The sequence below is a fragment of the Panthera onca genome, chromosome D3 (genome assembly GCF_046562875.1).
Source record: "Panthera onca isolate mPanOnc1 chromosome D3, mPanOnc1 haplotype 2, whole genome shotgun sequence".
Lineage (NCBI taxonomy): Eukaryota > Metazoa > Chordata > Mammalia > Carnivora > Felidae > Panthera > Panthera onca.
The window spans coordinates 15,243,299-15,261,200 of NC_138350.1; the positions used below are offsets into that span (position 1 = coordinate 15,243,299).

The following is a 17,902-nucleotide window of genomic DNA, read 5'->3' on the forward strand; positions in this document are numbered from 1 at the left end:
ACCGAGCAACGCCCCCTACTCATCATCCCCAATAGGCAAGCTTCCCATTACAGAAAAGTGATTTTTGAGTCGTACTGGAAAATGAGGACTTGTTCTTTGTTTAAAAATTATACAACCATATGAAGATCTCTTGAAAATGCCTGAGCTGTTTCTAAGGATTTCGTTTCTTGATTTCACTTAACTAAGCTTTGATGGAGCCTGAAGCAAAGCATTATGGGAGAGAAATATGCTAATAACTTAATTCATAGAATGAATTGCGGCAGATGAAAATGGGCTGTATCAGCATGCTGTTCCCTTGGCTCCCGATTCACAGCGTAACTGTCTTCTCCAAAATAGTGTTTTTTAAAAAATTGTGGTAAACTATACGTAATATAAAATGTACCATTCCAACCATTTTTAAGTGTACAGTTCAGTGGCATTATGTACATTGTTTGCAACCATTATCACCATACCTCTCCAGAACTTTTTCATCATCCCAAACCGAAATTCTGTACCCATTAAACACTAACTCCCTTTCCTATTTCTCCCTCTCCCAACCCCTAGAAACTTGTATTCTACTTTCTGTCGCTGGATTTGACTCCAGTAGGTACCTCATATAAGCGAAATCACACTATTTGACTTTTGGCGTCTGACTTTTTTTTTTGTTTTAAGTTTATTTATTTAAGTAATAATACTTAATACCCCACTCATGGCGCGGGTCTCAGGACCCCGAGATCAAGAGTTGTATGCTCTTCCGAATGAGCCAGCCAGGCGCCTGTCTGGCTTATTTCATAATGTTTTAAAGTCTATCCATGTTGTAGTATATATATCAGAATTTCATTCCTCTTTATGGCTGATATTCTATTGTATGGAATTTAATTATCCATCCATTATTCTATGAATCTGCTTCGTTTCCATCTTTGGCTTTCGTGAGCAATCCTTCTACAAACAGTGGCATACAAATATCCATCTGAATCCTTGTTTTCAATTCGTTTCTGTACATAGTTGGAAGGGGAATTTCTGGGTCATATGGTAATTCTTTCTTTCTTTTTTTTTAAGAATTCTTTTTTAATCCCAAAGGGTTTTCTGTTGGACACCTTAATTCAGAGGAGATAGGCTGGAAAAGGCTATTTTCATAGAAATGTTCACAGTTCACGAAGTTTGAAGTAACTTTCGCTCCCACTGCCTGTTTTTCCCTTGACAAATGGAAAGCTGTCAGAAACCTATATTCAGACTTCTTTCATCCCTGAACTATATTCTCCAAAATACTTTTGGTTTTTGCTACTCATTAAGATGTAAATAGTCTCTAAGAAAATTACATTTCCCCCAACATTTTATTTATTTATTTATTTTTTATTAAAAAAAAATTTTTTTTTAACATTTATTTTATTTTTGAGACAGAGAGAGACAGAGCATGAACGGGGGAGGGTCAGAGAGAGAGGGAGACACAGAATCTGAGACAGGCTCCAGGCTCTGAGCAGTCAGCACAGAGCCCGACGCGGGGCTCAAACTCACATACCGAGAGATCGTGACCTGAGCCAAAGTCGGACGCTTAACCAACTTAGCCACCCAGGCGCCTCTCCCCCAACATTTTATTATAAAATATTTCAAACATGAGGGGCACTTAGCTGGTTCGGTCTGTGGAACATGTGACTCTTAATCTGGGGGTTGTAAATTCCAGCCCCAGGTTGGGTGTAGAGATTACTTATTTTGGGGAAAGAGAGAAAGTGTGTGTGTGCACTTGCACAAGCAGGGGGAGGGACAGAGAGAGAGGAGAGAGAATCCCAAGCAGGCTCTGTGCTGAAGCCAACTTGATCTCACATGAGATCATGACCTGAACCGAAATCAAGAGTCAGAGGCTTAACTGACTGAACCACCTAGGTGGCCCTAGGGTGACTTAAAATCTAGAGATTATTTAAAATCTTAAAAAAAAAATTCAAACATGAAACGTTCAAAGAAAGTATTCCTCAGTGATCATTCATATAATCATCATCTAGGTGAGAAAATGACATCTTTAAAAGACCTATTTGATGCTGATGTGTAGCTTTTTTTTCCCCCCACAGCCATAACTGCCAGGGTAGGAAAAATTATCAAGAAAAAAAAAAAAAGACTAGTAACTTGATTAATTTTATATTATTTTACTTTGACCCAATCAAGGACGTAGTCATGAATTCCTGGTATGGTGACACTGTGTGTTTTACCAGCTGTCTTGGATGACTTCATCCTCCACGGATGACTTTCCAGCACTAAGAAAAATTGAAAAGTCAGCTAACTTCTCCCAGGAACATGAGATTCTGGGGGGCCTAAAAGCACAATAGTTCTGTATTAGTCAGTCTCTCAATTAACGATGTTCATTCTACTTGGCGAACTGAAAAAAACAACATGAGTTTGAAATTTTTCTTAATAAACTTGGGGTGGGGGGAGAAAATGTCAGTGTTTTGGCATTTTAATAGGTTTTGATCCAATACCCATATGTGCAGGAAATATTCCTGATTGCAATTTTTTTGACTTAGTAAAAATTTCCAGTCTACATTTTGGTCCTTTCCTTCAGCCAATGTGGTCAGGTTAACTAAGGCACAAAAAACCTGTCATGTCAGGTGATTGTCCCAGCAGTGTGACCTATCTGAGTTGTTGTGTAGGTATTGCTCCCAAACTCCTAAACTGGGTGACTTTACAGATATTTACCTCCACACATTCAGTGAGAGGATCAGGAGACAAACTCTGACTCCAGCTTCCACAATACACTTCTGGGCTTCAGTTTATCTTAAAACAGGGGAAGTAGCTCCTTAGGTGGTCTTCAAGGTTCCAGTAAGCTGCCCTTTGATTGATGTTCTAAAACACAAATTGATTGATGTCTTATTTAGGTGATGCTACAGAACAGTGGTTCTCATTATTACAAACATTAGAAACAACTGGGAAGTTTGTAAACCGTCTTGATGCCCAGGCATCTCCCCAGACCAATTAAATCAGAATCTCTGGGAGTGAGACCTGGGCACTGTGTTGGTTAATGTAATAAAACCACAAAAGAGAATAAAGAAAATTGGAGAAGCCAAGTGAGTAAACACATTATTCCTTGTATATTATCTGTGGCTTTAGTTTTTCATATAAACTGCAAAAACATGAATTTTTCAGATATTAATGTATTTCTTCACACCCCACTACAAGGTGGGAAATTGATTTCCTCACAGTGAGTGCAAAGGATCATAATCATTGAAGTTCAGTATGAGTCTAATCTAGATACATTATTAAAGCTTCTATCTTAACAATGAATTCGTAACTTAGTACTGTTTAGATATACTATTTTGCACTGAGCACACTCGTCTTCAAACTCTAACAACTTCTCTCAAAGGGACACTAACATGTTGGCTTAGGAGACAGCGGGCACATTTCGCTCCTGTGAATGTTCAACACCTCTGACCAGGAAAGGCAGATGGGGGCGCTACCACACAATCTGGATCCCTCATCTGTGACACCCAGAGGATTGTGGGACTTGTAGTTTTCCTGGCATCATTTCTACCTCCTGGACTGCATTTCCCAAAATGCAAAAGGAGTCAGCTCGTCGCGTCGTCAGACGTAAAGTGTTCTTTAAGGTGTGGAAGGTAAGTGTTCTGTGGGGGTTGCAGGTTTCTAGACGTTGTGAATTTGTTGTGAGGGATTCTATATAAACTTTTTGCCCTTTAGTAGTACCTGGCAGAGAGCAGCTGTTCCAGTATAGCGGGTTTTCAGCGATTTTCCCGAGCTCTTTGGTCTCAGGAATCCAGACTGTATTTGTTCAGCGGTTCAAGCGTTGCTGTGGATTTCTAGAGAAATCGGGGTCCTGAAACTAGATCTGGAAAGCCAGGCATAAAATAATGTTTACATATGAGGTGCGTGTCACTAGAGAATTTCTGCATTATGTTAAATAATACGTCAAAGCTTTGTTAGAATGTCGTGTTTGCAATTGAGGGTAAACTAAAAGAATATGCGGAAAGTAGAATAAAAGATGTGCATGTGCTTAGTTACAGTAATAAAGCCAAAAGCCATAAAAATCAAAAGTCAGAAAAGTCTGAGCAGCAACTGCATCAACACTTGGCATACTGGAATTCAAATATGCTTCTTAGCTTATGAAGAAATATTTCTGATTTATAAAATAGGAAGTAGGTTTATGGAACACACGGTTTCCCAAGGGATGGTAGTAACTAAAATTGTAAGTGTATTCCTCTGAGGGAGACGTCTTTAGATGTAGACATAGATGGAATAACAATTCCCTATTAAAAGATTTAAAAGAGGGGCGCCTGGGTGGCTCAGTCGGTTGAGCGACCGACTTTGGCTCAGGTCATGATCTCACGGTTTGTGAGTTCGAGTCCCGCGTCGGGCTCTGTGCTGACAGCTCAGAGCCTGGATGCTGCTTCTGATTCTGTGTCTCCCTCTCTCTCTGCCCTTCCCCCACGCATGCTCTGTCTCTCTCTGTCTCAGAAATAAATAAACATAAAAAAAAAAGATTTAAAAGATATCGGGAGTAAGCTATTATTCTTTTGAAGTTTATAAGAAGTTTATTTCTGACCAGCCAGGTTTTATTGGGACAGACAGAATAGGTCTTATGTTATGCTAGAGTCCTGCTTTACCAATTTTTATTTTACACTCCCTTTTTAAAATCCACATTTTTTTAGAGTCCCTTCCACCATTTTTTAAATAAACCAAAATGTACAGTTTTTCTTGAATGCAAAAAGTCTTGGAAGATTCACCAACCATTTTAAGTTAATTTCCATCTGATGGCCAAGCATAGTAGACCTCTGGTTGTAGGTTCTTAAGAGGTCAAGAAGACAAGATTGGCTTGGGTTGTTATGCAATAGTCCAGTGTGGCGACAAGATTTTATTTTGTGGAAGGTATTAGAAATTCTTGACCAAAACAAATTTTTAAAAAGATATAAAAAGGGAGCCTTGTTGTTTCAGGTCGGACTTCATGGGACTCGGGAGGTGGGCCGGAATCAGTTTTTCCTGGTGAAGGCCAATTGTTAGACATTTAGGAACTTGCTAGCCAGTTGTTAAACCATTGGTAGCCTGAAACTGGCCATGATGGGATTATTTTCTCATATCTTTTTGTGGGGATAGTGGGGGAGAAGGTAGTACACCCCTGGCAAGGGTCAGTTTACTCTATAAGCCTGGAGCCCCAGTGTTCAGTACATTCTTGAGTTCTCACATCCTGAGCTAACTCACACCCTCCCAAATTCTGCAAAAGATTGATTTGGATTACAAAGTAAGGTTATAAATACACTCTAGGTGTGTGTTGGGGGGTGGGGGAGGGGGCGGGGAGGAGGCTGCACCTTTCCAGGGAAAGATATTCTTGTTTACTTGGGGGGCCCATCCTTTAAGATACTGAAGTCACTGATTAATTCATTATTTGTAGGTTGTTCAGATAAGCATGCAATCTGCCACCAGAAGTAGTATGGTCTGGATGGAGAGTCTTCTTAGATTATGCAAAAACCTGTACTCCTCTCTGATACATTTTCTTAAACCTAGATTTTGTCTTCAAGAGGACAGTATTATGTGCAATGCCAACAAATTCCTACTCCCCAGTCATTTCTCAATATCATGCTGTTGGCTCTCATCACCCATCCCATAAATATTTCAGTGTACAACTTTGCTGATTATCAGATACCTTTTGGGTTGTCAGCTTATAGGTATAAACTGGATGAGTTTTGAAATCTCATCAGTAACCTCCCAAATCCCATTTAGGGTGGACTATTTGGGGGAAATGACAGTGCTACCCAAGCTTTTCTTTATTTGCAATTCCTTCCTTACAGTTAGTCCATATATTTTTAGGCTAAGTTTAGTTCTTGTTTATCTCTGTATTGTTGATAATCATGTACCCTTGCTTTTATTTTTGTTTAGATCCAGGGCAACATGAGGGAGGCATACTTTTAAGTTACCTATCCTAGTTCACTTTGTACATTTAATTTCAAATATGTTTTCTTCAAATACTATATGACTGCTGATAGGGTCCAGATATTAGAGTTTTATCTACCTTTAAGGTGAAACATTCCACATTTTAGCTTCTCTTCAAAGTACTCCATTCTTTTTTTCCCCTCACTTTTCAGATCATATCTCTTACACCTTTAAAGTATTCAAAAGATATAAGCATTGTTACTTTATCTCATAGCTTTTGGCATTTCTGCACTACCACTATCCTAGGCACACTAGGACATCTATTTTTGAGAGAGAGAGAGAGAGAGCACAAGCAGGGGAGGGGCAGAAAGAGAGAGGGAGACACAGAATCCGAAGCAGGCTCCAGGCTCCGAGCTGTTAGCACAGAGCCCGACATGGGGCTTGAACTCATGATCCATGAGAGCATGACCTGAGCCCAAGTCAGACGCTTAACCAACTGAGCCACCCAGGCACTTCTGTTGTTTCTTTTTTAAAGTTTATTTATTTATTCGGAGAGAGAGAGAGGGAGAGAGAGCAAGTGGGGAAGGGGCAGAGAGAGACGGGGAGAGAGAGAATCACAAGCAGGCTCAGCACCACCAATGCATCCTGAGTCAGGGCTTGAACTCACGAACCGTGAGATTGTGACCTGAGCCAAGTTGGACACTTAACCGACTGAGCCACTCAGGTGCCCTATATAAAAATTTTTTTTATTGTGGAGATAGAATAATATAACGAACCCCATTCACAGACATATCACCCAGCTTCAAAAATAAACAACTCTTGGCTAATCTTGTTTCATTTATACAGTATATTTCTATCTACTCTGCCCCCTCTATATTATTTTGAAATAAATCCTCCCAGACATATCATCTCACCCAAATATTTCAGTCTGTAACTTCTATAGGATGAAGACTTTTAAAAAAATCACAATACCATTTGTCATACATAAAACACTTCTTTAAATATGTATTTTTTAAATTTCCTAAAGCAATCTCTAAGACCACCATGGTGCTTGAACTCACAACCTTGATATCAAGAGTTGCATGCTCTACTGACTGAGCCAACCAGAAGCCCCCATACGTAAAAAACAATAATTTCTTTTTTTTATTAAAAAAAAATTTTTTTTAATGTTTATTTCTGAGACAGAGACAGAGCACGAGTGGGGGAGGGGCAGAGAGAGAGAGGGAGACACAGAATCCAAAGCAGGCTCCAGGCTCCGAGCTGTCAGCACAGAACCTGACGCGGGGCTCGAACTCACAAACCATGAGATCATGACCTGAGCTGAAGTCGGTCACTCAACCAACTGAGCCACCCAGGCGCCCCCAAAACAATAATTTCTTAATATCAAACATACAGTTAATGTTCAATTTTCCAATTATTAGTGTTGTAAAGTTCCAGATAAGGCCCACAGATTACATTTGGTTGGTATGTCTTTAAAGCTCTTTAATCTATCATTCCCCCTTCAGATCTACTTCTATCTCTTGCAGTTTATTTGTTGAAGAAGCTGATTTTTCTGTCCTGTAGAGTTTCCCATGGCCTGAACTTCATGGATGGACCGATGATATCATCTAACATTGCTTTGGCCTCTGTATTTCCTATAAATTGTTAAACTCTAGAGACTTGATCACTGTCGAGTTCAATTTTTTTTTTCTCCCAAGACCACATCTTGAGGCGTGGTGTGCTCTTCCATGAAGAGTCTAGTCTGGTATTCTCTCTTTTCCTAATGTTGAAATTGGAGGAAGTTGTTGATGTTTGATGCCTATATGCTGCCTTTGCTTTTCGGCTATAAATGAGATAATCACCTCACACCTGACAGAATGGCTAAAATCAAAGACAAGAAATAAGTAGTGTGGGTGAGGATGTGGAGAAAAAGGAACCCTTGTGCACTATTTGTGGGGATGCAAGCTAGTGCAGCCACTGTGGAAAACAGTACAGAGTTTCCTCACAAAATTAAAAATATAATTACTCCATGATCCAGTAATTCTACTACTGCATATTTACCCAAGGAAAACAAAAACACTAATTTGGAAAGATATATGCACCTCTATGTTTATTAAAGCATTATTTATAATAGCCAAGATATGGAAGCAACCCAAGTGTCCATCTATAGATTAATGGATAAAGATGTCAGCACACACACACACTCATGCACACACACACTCACTCCACACAGGAGTATTACTCAGCCTTAAGAAGGATATCTTGGGGCGCCTGGGTGGCTCAGTTGGCTAAGCATCTGACTTCGGCTCAGGTCATGATCTCACAGTTGGTGAGTTCGAGCCCCGCGTCGGACTCTCTGCTGACAGCTCAGAGCCTGGAGCCTGCTTCAGATTCTGTCTCCCTTTCTCTCTGCTCCTCTCCTGCTCATGCTCTGTCTCTATCAAAAGTAAATAAACATTAAAAAAATTATTAAAAAAAGAAGGATATCTTGCTATTTGCAACAACATGGATGGATGTAGAGGATATAATGCTAAGTGAAATAAGTCGGACAAATACCACATGATTTCACTCGTGGAATTTAAGGGAAAAAAAAACACAAATGAACAAAGAAAAAAGAGATAAGCAAAAAACCAGACTCTATTAAAAACATTTTTAGTTTATTTTGAGAGAGAGCGCATGTGAGTGCATGAGTGAGTCGGGGAAGGAGCAGAGAGAGTGAAAGGGAGAGAGAGAGAATCCCAAGCAGGCTCCTCACTGCTAGTGCAGAGCCCAACAAGGGGCTTGAACCCACAAACCGTGAGACCATGACCTGATTGAAATCAAGAGTTGGACACTTAACCCACTGAGCCACCCAGGTGCCCCGAAACCCGTTTTTTTAAAAAAAATGTCTGTTTATTTTTGACAGAGAGAGAATGTGAACATGTGTCGGGGAGGGACAGAGAGAGAGCAACAGAGGATCCCAAGCAGATTCTGCATGGAGAGTCCAATGCAGGGCTAGAACTCATGAACTGCAAGATCATGACCTGAGCTGAAGGCAGACACTTAACTGACTGAAGCCACCCGGGCACCCCAAAAACAGACTCTTAAAATATAGAGAAAAACTGGTGGTTGCCATAGGCGAAGTGGGTGAGGGGATGGGTGAAATAGGTGAAGGGGATTAAGCATGTACTTCTAGTAATGAGCAATGACTACTTTATAGAATTGTTGAATCATTATATTGTACACCTGCAACTAATATAATACTATATGTTAATTATCCTTGAATTTTAAAAAAGCCTAAGGGAAAGACTAAAAAAAATAATAAATAAAGTTCTGATGCATCTTCTAGTCCCTGGCAACTACTAATTTACTTTCTGTCTCTATATATTTGTGTATTTTAGAAATTTTATATAAGTGGAATCATATAGTATTTGTCCTTTTGTGACTGACTTCTTACACTTAGCATAATGTTTTTGATGTTTATCCATATTATAGCATATATCAGAACTTTATGCTTATAGGTAAATTTCCTTATATGGATAGACCCCATTTTGTTTATCCATTCATCAGTTGATGGCTGCCTTACTTTTGTTTTTGTTTTGGGGGTCTTTTTTTTTTTTTAATTTAAATTTTAGTTAACATGAAGTGCAATATTGGTTTCAGGAGAATTCAGTGATTCATCAGTTACATACAACACGCAGTGCTCATCACAAGTGTCCTCCTTAATACCCATTACCCATCTAGCCCATTTCCCACCCACCTCCCTCCATCAATCCATAGTTTGTTTTCTATCATTAAGTGTCTCTTGTGGTTTGTTGGGGTGCCTGGGTAGCTCAGTCGGTTAAGCGTCTGACTTCAGCTCAGGTCATGATCTGGTAGTTCTTGAGTTCAAGCCCCGAGTCAGGCTTTGTGCTGACAGTTCAGAGCCTTAAGCCCATTTCAGATTCTGTGTCTCCCTCTCTCTCTCTCTGCCTCCCTCCCACTCATGCTGTCTCTCTCTCCTGCAAAAATAAATATTAAAAAAATTTTTTTTAGGGACACCTGGGTGGCTCAGTCGGTTAAGCATCCAGTTTCGACTCAGGTCATGATCTTGTGGTCTGTGAGTTCAAGCCCCGCGTCGGGCTCTGTGCTGACAGCTCAGAGCCTGGAGCCTGTTTCAGATTCTGTGTCTCCCTCTCTCTCTGACCCTCCCCCATTCATGCTCTGTCTCTCTCTCTCTCTGTCTCAAAAATAAATAAACTTAAAAAAATTTTTTTTTAAAAATTTTTAATGTTTATTTTTGAGACAGAGAGAGAGAGAGAAAGAGAGAGAGACAGTGTGGGAGTGGGGGAGGATCAGAGAGAGAGAAAGAGAGACAACAGAATCCAAAGCAGACTCCAGGCTCTGAGCTGTCAGCACAGAGCCCGATGCAGGGCTTGAACTTACAAGACTTGGTATCATGACCTGAGCCGAAGTCAGAGACCCAACTGACTGAGCCACCCAGGCACCCCTAAAAAAAAAATTTTTTTTTAAGAGTCTCTTGTGGTTTGTTTCCCTCTCTTCTTTTTTTCCTCCCCCTTCCTTTAGGTTCATATGTTTTATTTCTTAAATTCCACAAATAAGTGAAATCATATGGTATTTTTTTCTGATTGACTTATTGTGCGTAGCATAATACATTCTAGCTTCATCCACGTCATTGCAGATGGCAAGATTTCATTCTTTTTTAAAGTTTATTTATTTATTTGAGAGAGAGGGGGACATGCACAAGCATGGGAGGGAGGGAGAGAGAGAAGGAGACAGAATTCCAAGCAGGCTCTGCGCCAGCAGAGCTCAATCTCACAAACTGTGAGATCATGACCTGAGCTGAAATCAAGAGTCAGACACCTAACTACTGAGCCACCCAGGTGCCCCAAGATTTCATTCTTTTTGATGACTGAGTAATATTCCATTATGTATACATACCACATCTTTATCCATTCATCAGTTGATGGACATTTGGGCTCTCTCCATAGTTTGGCTACTGTTGATAATGCTGCTATAAACACTGGGGTGCACGTACCCCTTAAAATCTGTCTTTTTGTATCCTCTGGGTGAATACCTAATAGTGCAATTGCTGGATCATAGGGTAGTTCTGTTTTTAGTTTCAGCTACCTTAGTTTTATTTATATAGATATCATATACTATAAATATTATATCTATATATTTATATGTATTTTATATATTATATTATATATAAAACATTTTTTTTTATATTTATTTTTGAGAGCAAGAGAGAGAGAGAGAGAGTGCAAGCAGGGGAGGGGCAGAGAGAGAGGGAGACACAGAATCCAAAGCAGACTCCAGGCTCCATGCTGTTGGCACACAGCCTGACGCGGGGCTCGAACCCACAAACTATGAGATCATGACCTGAGCCAAAGTAGGACACTTAACTGACTGAGCCCCCCAGGTGCCCCTACATATATAATATATATATTATATATATATATTTTTTATTTTTAAAAAAAAAATTTTTTTTTAACGTTTATTTATTTTTGAGACAGAGAGAGACAGAGCATGAACAGGGGAGGGGTAGAGAGAGAGGGAGACACAGAATCTGAAACTGGCTCCAGGCTCTGAGCTGTCAGCACAGGGCCCGACGCAGGGCTCGAACTCACGGACGGCAAGATCGTGACCTGAGCCGAAGTCGGCCGCTTAACCGACTGAGCCACCCAGGCACCCCTATATATATTTTTTTAATGTTTATTTTTGAGAGCAAGAGAGAGAGAGAGAGTGCAAGCAGGGGAGGGGCAGAGAGAGAGGGAGACACAGAATCCAAAGCAGACTCCAGGCTCCATGCTGTTGGCACACAGCCTGATGCGGGGCTCGAACCCACAAACTATGAGATCATGACCTGAGCCAAAGTAGGACACTTAACTGACTGAGCCCCCCAGGTGCCCCTACATATATAATATATATATATATATATATATATATATATATATATGTATAATATATATATTTTTTTTAATGTTTATTTTCGAGAGAGAGAGAATGCAAGCAGGGGAGGGGTGGGGTGGGGGACAGAGGATCTGAAGTGGGCTCCGCACTGACAGCAGTGAGTCCATGTGGGGCTCGAACTCATTAACTGCGAGATTGTGACCTGAGCCGAAGTCAGACGCTCAACAGACTGAGCCACCCAGGTGCCCTTTGGCGGCCTTAGTTTTTAAAATTTGTTTTCTCCCATCAGGTTTCTTTCTCTCTAGAACAAAGATGAATTGTAGGTGGACTCTCAGGGCAGCGAAAGGCCGCTGGATGGTGAACATCAGCCAGCAGTGCTCACATGGATCCATTGGGTTATTTGTGCCACCGAGTCCACCTCTAGACCCTGAGAAGATCAGAGAGTTACAGCGCTTCATCACCCTGTCCAAGAGACTCCTAGTGATGACTGGGGCAGGAATCTCCACTGAGTCGGGGATCCCAGACTACAGGTCAGAAAAGGTGGGACTCTATGCCCGCACTGACCGGAAACCCATCCAGCATGGGGATTTTCTACGGAGTGCTCCAGTCCGCCAGCGGTACTGGGCAAGAAACTTTGTCGGCTGGCCTCGGTTCTCCTCCCTGCAGCCTAACCCTGCACATTGGGCCTTGAGCAACTGGGAGAGACTCGGAAAGCTGTACTGGTTGGTGACCCAAAATGTGGATGCCTTGCACACTAAAGCAGGGAGTCAGCGCCTGACAGAACTCCATGGATGCATGCACAGGTGCAGGAAGGTCTAAATAGTGTGAATGCAGAAATGTGAGCTCCATGAGAGCAAGGACCTTGGCTGTCTTGACCACTTTGTCCTCATTAGATCTTGAGAAAAGGATTTGGGAGCAAGTTGTTTATTTTGGAGTTGATCCCAGCAAACTCATCGAGGGAGTGGGGAAATGAAACAGGGTAGGCAAGAAAAGTCAAGAAAAGGGCATGTTAATGAATGGGTTGCTGCTTTGGGGAGCTGGAACTCAATCCTTTGAGGGGCCCTCTGTCTGGAGCATACTTCAGAATTGTCTCACTGAAAGTTGAGGAAGCTTGGGCATTTATCTACCATGTCCCATCCTTTAACGGTTGAGGGTCTTTCTAGGGGAATTAACTCCCTAACACTGCCTCTGCAACTCCTTGGCCAGTAAACCCCCTAAGCAAGAGAGATGCAAGAAGTTGCTTATAAGAGAACTGTGTACAAGTGGCTGTAGGGTGTCTTGAGGGGACTATGAGCAAAGCACCAACAGCATAGTCTATAAGCTGGTGGATCTCTGATGCCTGGACACATAGAACACAGTACAGCCTGGCAAATAGAACCCAGTAAATATTGATGGAATGAACACATGTAGCCCTGGAAATAACCTGAAGCTAACTGGAGACTATTTCCTTATTATTAAGCCCCAGAGATCCTCCTGCCAATCATAAAATATTTATCGGGTGCCACAACGTGTGGTGTGCTATTGGTGGTGTGGAAGGGTCAAAACCAAAGAGCATAAAACATGCTCTACTTTATATGTGAGAACTTTGTAATCTCCTGGGGGTGGGGGGGATCCAAAAATAACATGTTTAACAACAGACAATTCCATATGTGATTGTTAAATTATGTGGTCCATGATAGACCTGCTTTAGAGGTTCAGAGAAACAGATTTAGTAAAGCTTCGAGTAATCGGTCAAGCTTTTATGGGAAAGGTGGGGCTTGAGTCTGGCTCAGGTCTGACTGAACAAAAGAGGGGAGAGGGCTTTCTAAATGAAGAGGATTTGTAGAGCCCAGAGGAGTCTGGCCTGGCCTCTGTGGAGACTACTGTGAAATCAGATTGTCTGGAAAGGCTAGACCCAAATCATGGGTGCATCTGAAAATAGTACAGTGCAATTTGGGTCTTTTGTGAGAGACCAAAAGGGACTATTAGTGGTTTCTGAGCAAGAAAGCAATGTGATAAAAATAGCATTTGAGGAAAGCCACACAGGATTAGAGAGTGTGGCTCAGGGAGGTCAGCCTGAAGGACCCAGATCAAGGTGGTATCAGGGGAATTTGAGAGCTAATGATGGCCCTGGCCCCATTAAACTTTTCTTTTCCTGATGAAAGTTCCAAATCTTCCCAATAAGAAAGTAGTATAATGAAGTCCCATGTACCATCACTCAGATACAAAAATTATATCATGTCTACTTTACCTCTCCCCCCGCCCCCCCCCCCCCCGGCTGGTCTCTTAAAATAACTGCTATTTATTGAGTGGCTCCTGTCTATAGGCAGGAGCCTATAGACTCCTAGGTGGAGTCTAGGTGGTGGCCATAGCACAGTGGTCAAAGGATTCAAAGTTCTTGCTCTCACACGAACTCATGATTAAGGAAGTGAGGAGAGAAGCGAGTCACTGGGTTAGGACACCGAGGGGAAGAGTGTTTTAGAGGGACGGTGGTGATGGACAGCAACAATCACCCTGGAGGAGGAGAGGGAGGGAGGAAAAGCACTGGTCTGGGCACTAAGGAAGTCATTTGGTAAAGCATTTGCAGTTGCACTAAGGATAAAAATGAGCCAACAGGTTAAGCAGGCCGTGTAAGTAAGGAAAGCAGAGGTACACTGCTTGTTCTAGAGTTGGCAGTAGGAGGAAGGTAAGGAATGGTGGTAGTTAACATGAGAAGGTATTCCTACCTTGGGGGAAAGACTGGGTGCTAGAAACAGTGAACAGTGTTGGAGGAGCTACAACTGGTTGGGGATGAGATGTTTTTGGCAGCTTCATGCCTTCTCGGGACCAGTTGTTCAGTCAGCCTCTTCTTTGGTTTCAGGGTCCTTTGCTTGAACTGTGGTGAACAGATTCCCCGGGGGGTGTTACAAGAGCGTTTTGAAGCTCTGAACCCCACCTGGAGTGCCGAGGCCCATGGCCTGGCTCCTGACGGCGACGTCTTTCTCACAGAGGAGCAGGTACGGAGCTTTCGGGTCCCGTCCTGCCGATGTGGAGGCCCCCTGAAACCAGATGTCGTTTTCTTCGGGGACACAGTGAACCCTGACAAGGTTGACTTTGTGCACAGGCGTGTAAAAGAAGCTGACTCCCTCTTGGTAGTGGGATCATCCTTACAGGTATCTGACTTGGTCAGGGTGGGAATGGCCCCTTTTGCGGGCTGGAGAGCCCTGGAGAGGCTCCCTGTTAGGTTTACCTCTAACTGCATTGAGAGTTCTTACCTGTGTCTTTTCCTTGTAAGGTTTACTCTGGTTACAGGTTCATCCTCACTGCCCGAGAGAAGAAGCTCCCAATTGCAATACTTAACATTGGGCCCACACGGTCAGATGACTTGGCGTGTCTGAAACTGGATTCTCGCTGCGGAGAACTGCTGCCTCTAATAGACCCCTGCTGACCACAGTCTGATGCTCCTGAGTCAGAAACTGGGACTTTCACTTGAATCCTGCTATTAAAGGTAAATGCTTTCCTAGATACTGATTCCAGTTCCCATTCAACCAAGAGCACTGACAAAATAGGCAGCTTGGGGCGCCTGGGTGGCTCAGTCAGTTGAGCGTCCGACTTTGGCTCAGGTCATGATCTCGCAATCTATGGGTTCAAGCCTCGCATCGGGCTCTGGGCTGACAGCTCAGAGCCTGGAGCCTGCTTCGGATTCTGTGTCTCCTTCTCTCTCTGCCCCTCTCCCACTTGTGCTCTGTCTCCCTCTGTCTCTCAAAAATAAATAAATGTAAAAAAATAAAAATAAAAATAAATAGGCGTCTTAATGTATGGCCACTAGTAATTAAAACTAATTCTTTAATGTGCATTAAGCTACAGTGTTTGAAAGATATTTCTTTTCCAGCTCTATGCACACAGCTATTTAGAAGGTTTCAAAATCCACCACTGCTTTTTTTCCTGTTTTTAAATAACAGCTTTTCACACTTTCAAAGTATACAATTAAGCTTTTAGTACACTCACAAAGTTATACATGACTCACAGCTGTCTTAATTCCAGAATATTTTCATCATCCCAGGAAGAAACCTTGTACCCATCAGCAGTCACTCCACCCTCCCCAGCCCCTCCGCTTCTCCCTACCCTGGCAATAGCTAGTCTGTTTCTGCTTATGCTAGACATTTCACAGAAGATGTGGCCTCTTGTGTCTGGCTTCTCCACTTGGCGTAATAGTTTCAAGGTTCGTCCATATTGTAGCATGTATTGGTACTTTTATATCTATTTTAATCTATGGATACAACCACTTAAAAAAATAAAAAGCTTTGGGGCACCTGGATGGCACAGTCGGTTGAACAGCTGACTCTTGACTTTGGCTCAGGTCATATCCCAGGGTCATAGCATCGAGCCTCAGGTCGGGCTCTGCGCTGAGCTTGCTTGGGATTCTTTCTCTCTCTGCCCCTCTCCCTCGCTCACACTCTCTCTCTAAAAAAAATAAGTAAGTAAAATAAAAAGCTTTATTGAGATAGTTCACAAACCACACAGTTTATTCATGTAATATGTACAATTCAGTAGTTTTTAGCATATTCTAAGGGAAGTACAACCACTTTTTAAAAAAGCGACCTTAATTTTTAGTTTTAGGTTCACAGCAAAACTGAGCAGTAAATACAAAGGGTTCCAATATGCTCCTTGTCCCTATACACTCACACAGTATTAACATTTGATTCACCTACTGAAGGACAACTTGGTTGTTTCCAAGTTTTGGGCAATTATGAATAAAGTCGCTGTAAATACTAAGGAGCAAGACTGCTGGATCATATGATAAAAGTTTGTGTAGTTTTGTATGCAATTGCCAAACTGCCTTCCAAAGTGGCTGTCCCATTTTGCATTCCCGCCAACGAATGAGAGTTCCTGTACAACCACCTATTAAAAATCATTTTGGGGGCGCTTGGGTGGCTCAGTCGGTTGAGCATCTGACTCTTGGTTTCAGCTCAGGTCATGATCTCACAGTTTGTGCGTTTGAACCCCACGTCGGGCTCTTTGCAGAGAGAGAGAGGGAGACAAGGAATCCAAAATAGGCTCCAGGCTCCAAACTGTCAGCACAAAGCCCAACACAGGGCTCGAACCCACGAGCCATGAGATCATGATCTGAGCCAAAGTTGGATGCTCAACCAACTGAGCCACCCAGGAGCCCCTAGACACTTTTTAAAATTTTTTTTTTAATTTTTTAAATTTACACCCAAGTTAGCATATAGTGGAACAATGATTTCAGGAGTAGATTCCTTAATTCCCCTTAGCTGTTTAGCCCATCCCCCCTCCCACAACCCCTCCAGTAACCCTGTTTGTTCTCCGTATTTAAGAGTCTCTTGTGTTTTGTCCCCCTCCCTGTTTTTATATTATTTTTTGCTTCCCTTTCCTTGTGTTCATCTGTTCTTTGTCTTAAAGTCCTCATATGAGCAAAGTCATATGATATCTGCCTAGACACTTTTTAATATACTTTTTAGCTAGCTTGTTACTAGAATAATATATATTATAGAATGTTTAGGTGATAACAGATAAGTAAAAAGAATATAATGCAAATTACCTATTATTCCACCACCTAGATAACCAAAGTTTAACATTCTGGTATAACTAAGTCTGTTTTTATGAAAGTCAAATCAAGCTGTGCATGTTTTCACTTAAGATATAGTGGCCCTCTTTACATATCCTAAATGCTGTGGTTTCTTGAATGGTAGGCTGATGTTCACAAATCATTTTCCCCCACCCACTCTCGGCTTATTCGGCATTAACTTGTTTCATTTCTTTCCAGATCCTTGAGGATTCCTCCCTCCTTCCTCCAACTAACTGCTCGCTGAGTGCAGCCTGTAGAGGGCAGCAAACCAGCATCTTTCTCCCAGCCTGCCTATGAACTGGGCAAGTTTCAGTCAGGCTGATGAAATTTGCCCCTGAAGAAAGACTTTTTCAAAGCAGCAGCTTCTATTGATAGGTAAACTGTTTTCGATTCCTTTTTATCTCACCAGGCAGAAGAAACGGCCTGGGGAAATACTTAGGCCAGAATGGTCTCTGGAGCACTAAGCAGGAATCTCACTAATGTGGGGCTTGAGGGGAGAAGAAAAGGACTTAATTTAGAATTCCAAATGGTTAAATGTCTTTAACTGAAACATTCTGGTATATTTTTCTAAAAGATGAGCAATGGTATGAATGAATTTTTTATTAACTAAGGAATAAAGAAATCATTTGCACACCA

At 41.8% G+C, this 17,902-nt stretch overlaps 1 protein-coding gene across 4 annotated transcripts; it reads left to right on the top strand.

Moving 5' to 3' along the window:
• The first annotated feature begins 3,504 nt into the window (after positions 1–3,504).
• SIRT4 (sirtuin 4) lies at positions 3,505–17,902 on the top strand. Of its 4 annotated transcripts, none has more exons than XM_060612441.3 (5): positions 3,505–3,578; positions 12,008–12,521; positions 14,558–14,849; positions 14,972–15,184; positions 17,465–17,902. In XM_060612441.3, exons 2-4 carry the CDS (start codon positions 12,031–12,033, stop codon positions 15,122–15,124), a joined length of 936 nt encoding a protein of 311 aa, XP_060468424.1. In that variant the 5' UTR covers positions 3,505–3,578; positions 12,008–12,030; the 3' UTR covers positions 15,125–15,184; positions 17,465–17,902. The 4 variants fall into 4 exon arrangements, with proteins under 4 accessions (XP_060468424.1, XP_060468426.1, XP_060468425.3 ...); XM_060612443.3 differs by having other exon boundaries at positions 14,558–14,693; XM_078435711.2 differs by having other exon boundaries at positions 3,538–3,578; positions 12,024–12,521.